General features: G+C 39.1%; 1 protein-coding gene across 1 annotated transcript; it reads right to left on the bottom strand.

The window, feature by feature from the left end:
- Positions 1–2,127: 2,127 nt before the first annotated feature.
- Positions 2,128–3,117, bottom strand: LOC148768412 (uncharacterized). The gene has a single exon (XM_088821194.1). The coding sequence runs from the start codon at positions 3,115–3,117 to the stop codon at positions 2,128–2,130; it is 990 nt and encodes a 329-aa protein (XP_088677320.1).
- Positions 3,118–14,479: the final 11,362 nt, after the last annotated feature.

Here is a 14,479-nt window from a genome sequence, read left to right on the forward strand (position 1 = left end):
ACCCGGGTGGACCCGAGTGGACCCGCCCCGGACCCGGACCCGCCTCCCCGCGGGTCGGTTTCGGGTCCTCCAAAACTCGGACCCGGACCCGGCGGGTCCGACCCGGACCCGGACCCGGCCCGACCCGGGGCCGTGTCTAGTTTTGGTCTTTGGTAACTCCGCTGTATATTATCGTAATATCTCAAACATATTACAAAAAAGGTTAAATTCCAATTTCTCTCTATATTTTGTTCGATATCATTTTGCCCTATTCTACTCTTGATTGGATCAATTTCAACCCCTATTGTTGAAAAATTATCTCAATGTGGTCATCGCTGTTAATTTCTAGACCATTCACCTTAACACCATTTGATTTAACTCCGAAAATTACAAAAAAATCACTCATCCAATTTAAATAATTATTAAAAAAGTAATAAAAGAAATTATAACTGCTGTCGTTAACTATGCTTTCTTCGTTGTCTTAAGTTTTTATTTTATATTTTTTAGTTTTTTATTCTTTCTTATTTTTTAATAACTATTTAAACTGAAAGGGGTCGCGTTTTTATAATTTAATAATTTAGACCGAATGGTGCTAATGTCAAATGCATGACAACTAACAGCAAAGACCCCTACAAATTTACAAATGCAATGGGCAAATCGATACAATCAAGAATATAAGCGAGTAAAATAAAAACGAGCCAAAGTACAAGGAAAAAAGTGAAATTTACCAAAAAAAAAAAAAAAAAAAAAGAAAACGCGAGAATTCTTTTGTACTACTTCTCATTAAGAATTAACACATAATTAAAAAATAATTAACGCATAATGATCACTAATGAAACCGGCAGTAATTATTAGTAATTTTGACTAAAATCTTCAAATACCATATTTTCAGAAAAAAAAAATGATTTATAAATTAAAGGAAACAGATGTAGAAAATTACACTGAATTTCAATTTCAAAACTCGTAAATACAAAATTTATGAGAAAATAAAAAAAGGCTCAGATCTGTGTACGATTATCGGGCAATAGGCCGAATCCGCCATGGCTGCAAAATAACCCGGTTGCATGCGAGATGCCATCCGGGTTGCCCCGCCAAGGTACGGTTCGGATATCCAAATTGCCCGATCCAATTTGCTCTGGGATACTTATCATCATCATAGCCTTCTCATGAACGCAACAAACAATAAATTACAGTATACTCCCTCCTTTCGAATAATAATAATAATAATAATAACAGAGAGGGGCTAATTTGCAAATTTACCCTAAAAAAATAAAGGGGCTGTTGGTTGAAATAATGGAAATCACGGGCAAAGCAGAGAGGGGCAACCACCCCTTGAAGAAATCCCTCTTATCTCTCTGTGCCTCATTCTTGGACCTTCAGAACAGCCATTTTGAGTTTTTATGGGGAAAAGCCAAAGGGTTTTCTGCTGTGTTGACTTTTACGGTTTTGCCCTTCGTTTTTAAATTACATAATTGACATTTATGGAAAGAGAATTGAGCTCAAATTTAAGGGTAAATTGCACTTTAACCCCTGTGATTTCAGGGTTTGGCACTTCACCCCTTGTGATATCTATTCGGGCACTTTACCCCCTGGGGTTGACAAAATGCAGCGGCCGACTGTTTACCCGTTAAAGTTAACAGCAAGTGTCTCTCACTAGCCCTAAATTGGCGTAGTTGAGGTTTTCCAAGTTGATTTTTATGTATATACTTATCTTATCCCTTTTACATTTTTTTTTGTTTTTTATTTTTGGCCAAAAATTTTTATTCCATTAATTACTTTTGAAAGTACAAGGGGGCCTCATTAAAAACCTTGTGTGCCTACACAAGAAAAAGAGTATCCCTATAAATGTCAAGGAATAAAAACGGGGAAAGAAAAACCCTATACAGTCTATTACAAAGTACGAAAGTCCCAAAAGAGGGATATAAATGAAAAATCAAAAATTAAAAGCTCTTATTCCGCTAATAGATCGAGAGTTTCTTGATTTGTAAAAAGGCCCCCATGTGGGGATCGGTTTGTAATTATCGAAGACTTGCAGGTACAGCCCCCAGACCATCACCACGATTTTGATAAATTGCAAAACTGCCCCCATATGAGGGTGATAGTGCAATATCCGAAACCTCAATAGCTGATCCCAAATAACATATTTCATCATGACCGGAAGTTAGCAATACCGCATTTATCACTAAGGTATGCAGCCCTCACCTCATTCGGTAAGCTAATCCCCGAGAAGAACTCTTGACTTGATTTATGTGTGTATGCCCAGTTTGCTAGACGGTCTGCAACCGTGTTCTTCTGTCGAAACACATGCTGAAAATTGCACCCATCCGTCACCTCCTGCATGCAAAGACGGTGAACATATACGAGATCCCAAGCAACCCAATTGCTCCGTATAGCATTAACTACCAATAGCGAGTCTGTTTCCACCGTAACCAGAAAGACTCCCATCAACTTACATAGACGAAGGCCATGCCATACAGCTAGAAACTCCACCACATTATTGGACCCTTCTCCAAAATAGGCCGAAAAGCCTGCTATAATATTACCGCCCGAATCCCGAATGATACATCCACCCGTGCAACCATTTTCTTTAGCAGAGCCATCAGTATTTAACTTATAGCAACCCGTTAAAGGAAACTCCCACTTATGCCACGCTCCTCGTTTCTCTGGCGGATGAAACAAGCGAAATCCAGCCGCCTCCAATTGCAGCCTTTGAATCTTAGTGGAGGGTTGGCGAGGAGCGTGTACTGTACCCAAGTGTTGAATATTATGGAAAACTCGTCTGCTTATGGCTTCGATAGACATACTTTCTCCGTCGTATATCACCTTACACCGAGCAAGCCAGATTTCTCGAAGAGTGTGACACACCACCGATGCTCGGATCATCGTGTAATAGGAAAGCGCCTCCGGCTTTGGGTTCCACGTGCTTAAAGCGTGTTTAGTATAAGAAAATTCCGATGGGAGATTGAATAAATCACCCAAGCGTTTCCATACTGCCTTGGCAATTTCCGATCCAAAAAATAAATGGGGGACGTCTTCTTGCTTTGGATTTTTGCAGCAAACACATCTTGACACCAAAGGGATACCCCGAGAAATAATGCGCTGATCTACCGGAAGTGCATGGTGAATTAACTTCCACATAAACCCGCTTGTCTTAGGGGGTAGATATTTAAACCAAATCCGATCCGTCCAACTTTCCCGGCGCCCCCGAATCCGACGATGATTATAATAAGCCTTGCTCGAGAATTCACCATTTTGAGAAAGGGTAAAAATTAGCCTATCAGGGATATTTGTATCTAGCCTGACACATCTAAATCAAGCAATCGGACAGGGATAAACTGCATAAACTCCGAAATATCATGGAAAGCAGCTGTCACAGTGAGATTATTATCGTACGACAACGGGCCTATCAATTGGTCACCTATCCAATTATCCGTCTAAAACTTAATTTCTCCACAACCTATAATCCATTGAGTGCATTCCTCCATGTAGAAAAAGAAGATATATTACGTTGATATTGATTTCACTAAATCTCTTTACAAAGATATATATACAAGAAATTATCATAATTGACTCTAAGGTAAATCTTCATACTAAGGAAGAAAATAATACAAAATCAATTAATGGAACTATCAAATATACGGATTCCTAAATGAGTGGATATTGTTGATTTCACAACACTCCCCCTCAAGTTGGAGAGTGAATATCGAGAACTCCCAACTTGACTAAGATTGCGACAAAATCATCCTTCCCCAACAGCTTTGTGAACACGTCGGCCAATTGGTTTCTTGAAGCGACGTAAGTAGTGGTAATTGATCCATCTTGAATTTTGTCTCTAATAAAATGGCAATCCCTCTCAATGTGTCTGTGTTCTCTCATGGAAGACCGGGTTTGCAGCTATGTGTAAAGCTGCTTGGTTATCACAATAAAGTGTAGCAGCTTCAGTTTGTGTAGTTTCCAAGTCACTCAGGAGGTCTTTAAGCCAAGAAATCTCACAACATGCTCCTGTCATTGATCGATATTCCGCTTCAGCTGAAGATAAAGATACTGTCTTTTGCCGTTTGCTTCTCCATGAAATCAACGATTTTCCAAGAAAAACACAATATCCCGTTGTTGATCTTCGGGTTGTTGGGCAACCTGCCCAATCGGAATCGCAGTAGGCACGCAACTTTAAATCACTTTGTGCTGGAAAAAATAGGCCTTGGCCTGGTGCTGACTTAAGGTACCGCAATACTCGTTGTGCAGCATCCATGTGAGGTTTACGCGGCTCATGCATAAATCGACTTAGTACATGAACATCATAGGTGACATCTGGTCTTGTGATAATAAGATAAATCAAGCGGCCTACCAATCTTCGATATCGAGACGGTTCATTAAGAAGCTCTCCAGAATCGGAAAGTTTGAGATTTTGCTCCATAGGAAAAGTGACGGGTTTTACTCCTAATGCACCGCCATCTTGAAGAATATCAAGACAATACTTTCTTTGAGAAATATATAACCCCTTCTTGGATCGAGATACTTCAATTCCCAAAAAAAACTTCAAGTCTCCAAGATCCTTAATTCTGAACTTAGAGTGAAAAAAATGTTTGATGGACTGAATTGCATCATCATCATTTCCCGTAATCAAGATATCATCCACATAAATTAGTAAGGCTGTAAAAGTTTTTCCCGTTTTACGAGTGAATAGAGAATAGTCCGCTTTGGATTGAACAAAACCAGCAGTTATGATAGCCTCGGTAAATTTGGCAAACCATTGCCGAGATGCTTGCTTAAGACCGTACAAAGACTTGTTAAGCCGACACACCAAATTCTCCCCCTGTCGGTGAAAACCAGGAGGAAGGGACATATAAATTTCTTCATGTAGATCGCCATGAAGAAATGCATTATGAACGTCAAGTTGATGTAAAGACCAAGAACGGGCTGAAGCAATGGCTAGGAGACAACGAACTGTGATCATTTTAGCTGTCGGAGAAAAAGTATCGTGGTAATCGACACCCTCAGTTTGAGTGTAGCCTTTAGAAACTAGCCGAGCTTTGTATCGCTCAATAGAACCATCAGAACGACACTTAATCTTATAGACCCATTTGCACCCTATAGCATCTTTGCCTAAACGTAGAGTTGTGAGGGTCCATGTATTATTGGCTTCCAAAGCATCAAGTTCGACTTTCATAGCCTGCTGCCAGTGAGGATCTGTGGCTGCATCTGAAAAGTTGGAAGGTTCGACATCTCTACTAATATTGGCAATGAAGGAAAGATGAGAGGTTGAAAATCTTTTATAAGAAACAAAATTACAAAGCGGGTACCTTGTTCCTTTGCTAGCACCAGGCGACGAAGACGACACGTGATTGGTGACGAAGTCCTTGAGAAGAACAAAAGGGATTTTGTGACGTTGGGATCGACGCACGGGTTGAACTGGTGGACTAGATCTTGGGCTTGATGGCTGGAGTGATACATCAGAAGAAAGATTAGAAGAATCTAGAGTTTCCTTAGACGCTGGAATTTCAAAATGATCAGACGGAACGGGTAACACGAGATTGGTGGAATCTGGACCATTGGACTCTTTTATTGATGGAGTTTGAAAAGGAAAAGTGGTTTCGTGGAAAACGACATCACGAGACGTAAAAACTTTGTGATTAAGAAGGTCATACAACTTATAAGCTTTTTGTCCGTGAGGGTACCCCAAAAAAACGCACTTTCGTGCACGAGGGTCAAATTTGGTGGAATGTTGAGCTGAGGTGGCAAAAGAGAGACATCCAAAAACACGAATATGGTTATAGGATGGTTTTTTTTGAGTAAAGAGCTTCGAAAGGTGTTCTATGGGATAAAAGTTTTGTAGGAAATCTGTTTATGAGGGAAGTTGCTGTAAGAATGCATTCTCCCCAAAATTTAAGAGGCAGATGAGCTTGAAACCTTAAAGCTCGAGCTGTATCAAGGATGTGGCGATGCTTACGTTCAACGACACCATTTTGTTGGGGTGTGTAAACGCAAGTATGTTGATGAATAATTCCTTGATCAGAAAAAAATTGTTTCATGGAAGCAAACTCCCCCCATTATCAACTCGAATTTGTTTTATTGGTGTGTGAAATTGAGTTGTAATGAAGGCAAAGAAGGATTTAAGACGACTTTGTGTCTCATGCTTGTGACGCATTAAGAAAACCCAGGTATATCGACTGAAATCATCTACTATAGTCAAAAAATAATTTGCACCGGAAAGGGAAGATATTTTATATGGACCCCAAATATCAATATGGATTAGATCAAAAGGTTTGACAGTAGATATAGAACTAACTCCAAAAGGAAGACGAGTTTGCTTAGCCATAGGGCAAACATCACATATATTTTCGAAACGACGATAAAAATTGGGTAAAATTTTAGACAAGGTTTGCAAACGAGGAAAAGATAAATGTCCTAAACGCTGATGCCAAATATCGGCAGAAACTGAGGTAGAAAGGCAAACTGGTTGGTTGACGGGAGGGCGTGTTTGTGGTTTAGCAGATACTAACGCCACAAGGTGATACAATCCATCTTGCTGCTTACCCAAACCAATCGTCGTCCTCGTAACCTGGTCCTGCAAAATACACCAAGAAGGAAAAAAGGTTATCGAACAATTGAGACTTTGTGTAAGTTTGCTCACAGATAAAAGAATAACATTGAAATTTGGTACACATAAAACATCTTTCAATTGAATATTGGAATTCAAGGAAAAATTGCCAATAGAAGTCGTAGCGGCCTTCTCTCCACTAGGCAACGAAACAGGCGGTAATGATGGATTATCGGTGTGGACTTTCAATGATCGCTTAGAACATGTAATGTGATCAGTCGCACCACTGTCAATAATCCATCGGAGGTGAGTTGTCAAGGATTCCAACAAACCTGTGGAAAGCTCGGTTGAATTAGTCTGAGGAGGTTGCGATTCACTTCCCTTTTCAGACATAAACGAGAGAATTTGTTGATATTGTGCTTCTGACAGATTGGGCATAGCAGTCTGTAATTCCTTAACGGAAAATCCCGTATTTACCGAATTTGTAGAAGGAGTGTATCCTTTTCTATGGTGACCACCATTAGACGATTTGTGGAGTCGGTGTCCTTCTGGATAGCCGTGCAATTTATAACACGTCTCCTTCGTATGAAAGTCTTTGTCACAGTGGCTGCAATGAAGTGGTTTTCGCCCCGAGTTAGATGTTCTTTGTCCACGTTGAACTGCCATGGCTGCCACTTCACTTATCCCCCTTGTATTTCCAAGTTCTCTTTGTTTTTCTTCTTGGGATATTAGAGAATAAGCCTTTCGATGAGTCGGCAGCGGCTGCATCAAAAGAATCTGTCCACGCACAGCACTATAGGATTCATTTAATCCCATGAGAAATTGCATTAAAGCATTTCTCTCCTCACGTTCTGATTGTGGCTTTATTTTTCCACAAGTACAGTGACAAGGTTCATTATCACCCCCAAACTTGAACTTTTGTTTGTCCTCAAGCAAAATCTACCAATAAACAAATAACTCAACGATAACATCTCATCACATAGATCAATGATCAACTTCACGTTTTCAGAACTTGTAATTATAATGACAATTCTTAGGCATTCGCAAGCTCAAAATTCAACAACACTTAGTCACTCACCATTACCAAAAACCACAATTCATACAATTGCTTCAAGCATCCAATATTTGCAAATTAAAGATAGAAAGAATTTATACTTACATGCATATGCTTGACTCCAAATACTCACCAAATTATTCTACTCTACTAATATCGAACATTAAGCTATTGGGATCATTGGGGCTTTGTGGCTTTCAATTGTTAGGCTCTTTGGTTCGAGATAAGAAATATGGGTATATGTGGCTATTTTTCTTGAATTTAGGTGATTGCGCCAAAATTTGAAAGATAGGCGTTTGAAACAATGAATTCACCTCTACGGACTTTAATAAACTCGATTCTCAAAAGTTCAAAAGTCTCCACTTTTGCTTTTGAGGCAAGGGATCGAGTTTTCAAAAATTATTCAACAACTAGTCCTTATTTCTCCCTTCTAGTCTCTTCTTCTTCTTCTTTTTTTCTCTCTTTTTTTTTTCTTTTTCTTTTTTTTTTTCTATATAGAAGCATATATATATTTATCTCTTTTTTTTCCTTTTCTTTTTTTTTCTCTTTTTTTTTCGAAGAAGAAGAAAGACCTTATAAAAATTTTCGACCGAACTCCAAGGGTAATTTTTCAAGAATCTCCACTTTTCTACCTTATACACATTGGCTAAAAGAAAGAACACCTTTTCTCCGAGGCTCAAAATCAAGGTTCTAAGGATAATTTTGATAAAAAGGTCGGCTTGAAAGGCTCAAACGGTTCAAAGAAGGCCCAAATCATATCCCAAATCACTCACTACTCAATACTTCGTATCATAAATTTCCTAAGGTGAGTCTTAAAACCGAACATAACATGATCTAGCACAAATTAATTCCAAATTTAAAATACAAAACATTCAACCAAAGCAATGCACAAAATGTGATTCCTAGCAATAATTCGCTTTTAAGTCCCGTTGAATTGAAAGCTAAACAAACATCAAATCCTTATCACACAAAACAAGCAATATCATCATCAAACATTGATCATCTCTCATCATCATAAATCATCGATGCATTCGACTCAAGCAAATTTTTTTTTTTTTTTTTTTTTTTTATATTTTTTTTAATATATATTTCAGAAAAAAACGATAAAAGCAATTAAAACGAATAAAACCTAATGCATGCAAACTAAAACAAATAAGCACAAAAACATGTTTTTCACCCCCAAACTTTAAAATTTTCGTTGCCCTCAACGAAATTAGTACAAAGTTTAAGGATAGAAAACACCTGATTTAGTCGGAGTCGATGTGATCGGGGTGCTCCTCCCTCGCTCTCTCACGCTCGTCCTCATTGGAAAGCTCGGGTACGGTGACACTTTTCTTTCCCTTTCCCTTCCCTTTGGAAGATGATGCTTAGCTCGTGTGGCCTCGTTTGTTGGATGACATAGTTGGGAGAGAGATTGGAATAGATTCGGTGAGAATTGGTTGACAATCGAACTCAAAATTTGGTTGGAGCAAATTGTCGAACACCTTGTGGGCGTGCCTTGAAAGAGTAGATTTTGGAGAATTTTGTTTGATTCTCTAGCCTCTTTGTGTGTGGGATTTGGAGAGAACGAACGAGGAGGGTTTAGGAAATAATGGGGGAGAAAATCTGATTTTTAAACATTTAAAACGCCCCAACTAGGTTCGGACGGCCGTCCCGGTTTTTGTGCTAAATTTCGGACGGCCGTCCTAAATTTTTTTCTCCTTACTGGTTTTGGGACGGCCGTCCCACATTTACACCTATTTTTGGGACGGCCGTCCCACAGGCAGTGGTGCAATTTTTTTTTTTTTTTTTTTTTTTTCGGGCGGACGGCCGTCTGGACTCCCCGATCATGTCTTCGACCCTGAAAAGTAAAATTCAAATAAATAAATTAGAATGCATGCCTATGATATTAAAAACGAAACGAAAAATATAAAGAAAACTACGAAAACAATAAAGCTCGGGTTGCCTCCCAAGAAGCGCTAAGTTTTAAGTCTTCAGCCAGACTTTTCTTCTTAAAATTGTTATGTCCAATCCAAAGCCTTGTAGATTGAGCATCCATCCATGAACTCTTTCACTTCAATTGCAACCGATACAGGGATAAGATTGCAATATGTCAGGATCCACCTTAGCTTGTAGTCTTTCTTAGTTGTAATCAATCGGTACGAAGCCAAGTTGGGATCTTCATCACCCGCTCCCTCAAATCGGTACACAAAAACCTCACGTCCGCATATAGCCTCCACTTCAAACACATTCGTCTTCTCATCAACCTCTACTGATGCCTTCAAATCCACGTCATGAACAACAATAATATCCTCAATTTGAATATTTGCACTAACCACATCCATCTCCTTCTTCTCTTGTCCCGAGACATCTTTGGAGTTGAGCTCGATTGCCTTCTCAGATTCATCATGCTCAAGTGTTTTCGTAATTTCTATTTCTCTCATCTTGACACTATTTTCTGGACATGGAAGATTTTTCTCACCGCAGGCTTCACCCGAATTTTCGTTGATATAACCATTGCCGATTTCGTCTGGAATATTTTCAAGAGACTCAGATTTTAATTTGAGCGTCATCTCTTCCAGTTGTATCTCCATGTTTCGAAATGATGATTGAGTGGACTTCATGAATTCGGCAACGAGGGATACCAAATTAACTTGTTCATCAGTGGTCTGCTGCTGCTGCATTGGATAATAATTTTGAAAATCATCAAATTGTGGCTCTCTATGTCGAAACTCGTTCAAATCTTGGTCTTGAAAGCTTTGCTCGTATGTGTTGTTGTAAGTGTTCCAATAACCTCCGTTAGTAATTTCGACGAAATTTGTCGCTTTTGGTGATCCCCAACATTGATCGGAATAATGATTTCCCCCACATGCTGAACAAAACGGAGGTATATCATATGTGTTTTGGAGGTATTCGTCAGATGGAAGCCATTCATATCCCGTTTGAGGTGCCCGAAGATTGTAACCAGACATGTAACAAAAACAAAAAAAAAAAATCAAAATTAAAAATAAAAATAAAAATTAAAATTAAATGGCTGAAGTAAAAAAAATTGCTCAAATTTGATATTAGAATAAATAAATAATTTAGCCGTATTCCCCTGCAACGGCGCCAAAAACTTGTTGGGTGCTAAATACCCACATGCAAGTGCACGTATCGCAAACAAGTAGTAAAGTAGACTCGGGAGAGTCGGATGTCGATCCCACAGGGAATACGCAAATTATTTAATCCTAAGTACCAAATCTTAACAATTACAATTTTTATCTAGCCTACGCAGGGTTGTCAAATTAATTAACTAAATAAATTTAACTAATTAAGAAAGCAATTAAACACGAGAAAATATCAATATAAAACGGATCTAGGATTTTATCTTCCCCCTATGCGATAATTCTTCACCCAATTAATTCCCTATCATGCAAGTTATGATTCCCGATTATTAACCCAAGACACGAAATTACTCATAACCAGCTGTCGCTGTATTATAAGCCTATTATTCATAAAAGATTCACTATATGTCTATGCAAACCTAGTATAAATAAAGCATTAAATAACAAGTCTCGAAAACGGCTACCTAAGGTATTATCTGTATGTCTACGATAATACATGCAATCAACACACACATTCGGTGAAAAACTACTCGAAGGCTCTTCTATCCCTGTTCTAATTATTAAAACGATCTGTCAATCAATTCTAACAATAACAAATAGCAACATAAATTATGATACGAACCACGCCAACCATGTGACGAGACCCGATAACAATACTTCGGTTATCAACTGCTGGACCGTCCAAAAGAAGGAATCAAAAGGGGGTGGAACCGCGACCCGTTGTCTATAAAGAGACAAGAACCTTGGTATGTGAAGACGCCACAATCAATTGTGGAAGATTGATTGATAAGTCGGGTGAACGTACGGAATCCTCCGATATGTTCGAAGAGTTCTAAAGAACTAGAGAGAATAATCTCACAATTTAATTAATGATCAAAAGCTGTCTTTCACAATGAATAAGAAGGCATATATATAGCCCCCAAAACATAGTCTTCAAGAAAGGAAAATAAAACCCTAAATCTACTTAATAAAGGCTCTAAACAAGTGAGCCACGAAATTAAAGAGGGCCTTAATAGAATAGGCCCATAAACACACTAATATGAGCTGATTAGAGATGAACCCACGAATTTAAGGTAGGGTGAGCTTTGGTCTTCATCATTCTTGCTCTTATTTGCTCAACTTGGACTGATCTTTAGCCCGGATGGTTCCCACACTTGTCGGGTGACTCCGCCACTTGAATATGCATAATCCACCCTTGTTTATCACCATTGAATGAAGCTTTCTTAGTTAAGACATTATGGATCAATGCAGCAAGCTTCTCCTTGAATTGCTTAGCTCGGCTCCTCGTCACTGGTCCGGTTGGGACTTGGATAGGATCATCTTGCCAACTGTTGGTTAGACCTCCATCATTCCCCTCCTCTTGAAAAGGATTTGTCCTCAAATCATCACCTACATCAAAATAACTCAAATCAGCAACATTGAAGGTGGTACTAACATTATATTCACCTGGCAAGTCCAGCTTGTACGCATTATCATTCACTCGCTCGAGAACTTGAAAAGGACCATCTCCTCTCGGCAGCAACTTAGAACGCCTTTGTACTGGAAATCGTTCCTTTCTCATGTGCAGCCAAACCCAATCTCCAGGTTCAAAAACCAACTTGCGACGTCCCTTGTTCGCTTGCTTTGCATATTGTTCTGTTCTCCTCTCCATATTGAACCTTGCTTTTTCATGAATCTGCTTCACAAGTTCAGCCTTTTTCTTTCCATCCAAGTTAACACGCTCAGATAAAGGTAGTGGTGTTAAATCCATTGGAGTTAAAGGATTAAAACCATAAACAATTTCAAACGGTGAAAACTTAGTAGCAGAATGAACAGCTCGATTATATGCAAACTCAACATGTGGTAAACACTCTTCCCATGTTTTAATGTTTTTCTTGATAATTGCCCTCAACAAGGCAGACAAAGTCCTATTTACTACTTCAGTTTGACCATCGGTTTGTGGGTGACAAGTAGTAGAAAATAATAATTTTGTTCCTAGCTTACACCACAAGGTCTTCCAAAAGTAACTCAAGAACTTAGCATCACGATCAGAAACAATTGTCCTAGGCATGCCATGCAATCTAACAACTTCTTTAAAGAACAAATCAGCAACATGCGACGCATCATCAGTTTTGTGGCATGGTATAAAATGTGCCATTTTAGAAAATCTATCAACGACAACAAAGATCGAATCCCTACCATGTTTTGACCTAGGCAGGCCTAACACAAAATCCATAGAAATATCAACCCACGGTTCATTGGGAATAGGCAATGGTGTGTATAAACCATGGGGCTGCACTCGAGACTTAGCTTGACGACATGTTACACATCTACCACAAATTCTCTCAACATCTCTCTTCATGTGTGGCCAATAAAAGTGTTCTTTCAGCATGTGTAATGTCTTTTCGAAACCAAAGTGACCCATAAGACCTCCCCCATGCGATTCAAGCACAAGTAATTCACGTATAGAACACATAGTAATGCAAAGTTTATCTTCCCTAAACAAGAATCCCTCATGCCTATAGAACTTATCAAATGCACCCTTTTCACATGCTTGATAAACAGTACCAAAATCAGAATCTTTAATGTACAACTCCTTAATTTGTTCAAAACCAAGTAATTTTACATTAAGAGTAGAGATTAAGGTGTACCTTCGAGACAGTGCATCAGCTACAATGTTCTCTTTACCTTGCTTGTATTTGATGACATAAGGAAATGTCTCAATGAATTCCATCCATCGGGCATGCCTCTTGTTCAGCTTGTGTTGTCCCTTCAAGTGCTTCAACGATTCATGATCTGTGTGAATCACAAACTCCTTAGGCCAAAGATAATGCTGCCATGTCTCTAATGCTCGAACCAAGGCATACATCTCTTTATCATAAGTCGGGTAGTTTAAGGCTGCCCCACTCAACTTCTCACTAAAATATGCAATCGGTCGTCCCTCTTGCATCAAAACAGCGCCTATGCCTACTCCGGAAGCATCGCACTCGATCTCGAATGTTTTCGCGAAATTTGGTAGAGCGAGTAAAGGAGCTTTGGTTAACTTCTCCTTAATTAATTGAAATGCTTTCTCTTGCTCGTCCCCCCACTTGAACACCACATTCTTCCTTATCACCTCGGTCATTGGTGCTGCAATTGTGCTAAAATCCTTCACGAACCTCCTATAGAAACCAGCAAGGCCATGAAAACTTCGAACATTCGCTACACTCGTCGGACTTGGCCATTCTTGGATAGCTCGAACCTTTTCTTCATCAACCTGAATACCTTGTGCACTCACAACAAAACCAAGAAAGACAAGCTTATCCGTGCAAAATGTACATTTCTGCAAATTAGCATACAACTTCTCTTCCCTAAGCGCATGTAAAACGGATTTCAAATGCACAACATGATCATCCAGATTTTTGCTATAGATAAGAATGTCATCAAAGTAAACTACAACAAATTTACCAATGAAAGATCGCAAAACATGGTTCATTAATCGCATGAAAGTACTAGGGGCATTAGTTAACCCAAACGGCATAACTAACCACTCATATAAACCATACTTTGTTTTGAAAGCAGTTTTCCATTCATCACCCTCTCTCATTCTTATTTGATGATACCCACTTTTCAAATCGATTTTTGAAAACACACAAGCACCATGCAATTCCTCTAACATATCATCTAAGCGTGGAATAGGATGACGATACTTTACCGTTATATTGTTGATTGCTCGACAATCGACACACATTCTCCACTTTCCATCCGCTTTAGGCACCAAAAGTACCGGAACAGCACACGGACTCATGCTCTCCCTCACGTGCCCTCTTTCCATCAACTCCGTGACCTGCCTTTGTATCTCCTTAG

This window comes from Erythranthe guttata, chromosome 8, assembly GCF_056151865.1.
Source record: "Erythranthe guttata isolate IM_541 chromosome 8, IM_541, whole genome shotgun sequence".
Taxonomy (NCBI): Eukaryota; Viridiplantae; Streptophyta; class Magnoliopsida; order Lamiales; family Phrymaceae; genus Erythranthe; species Erythranthe guttata.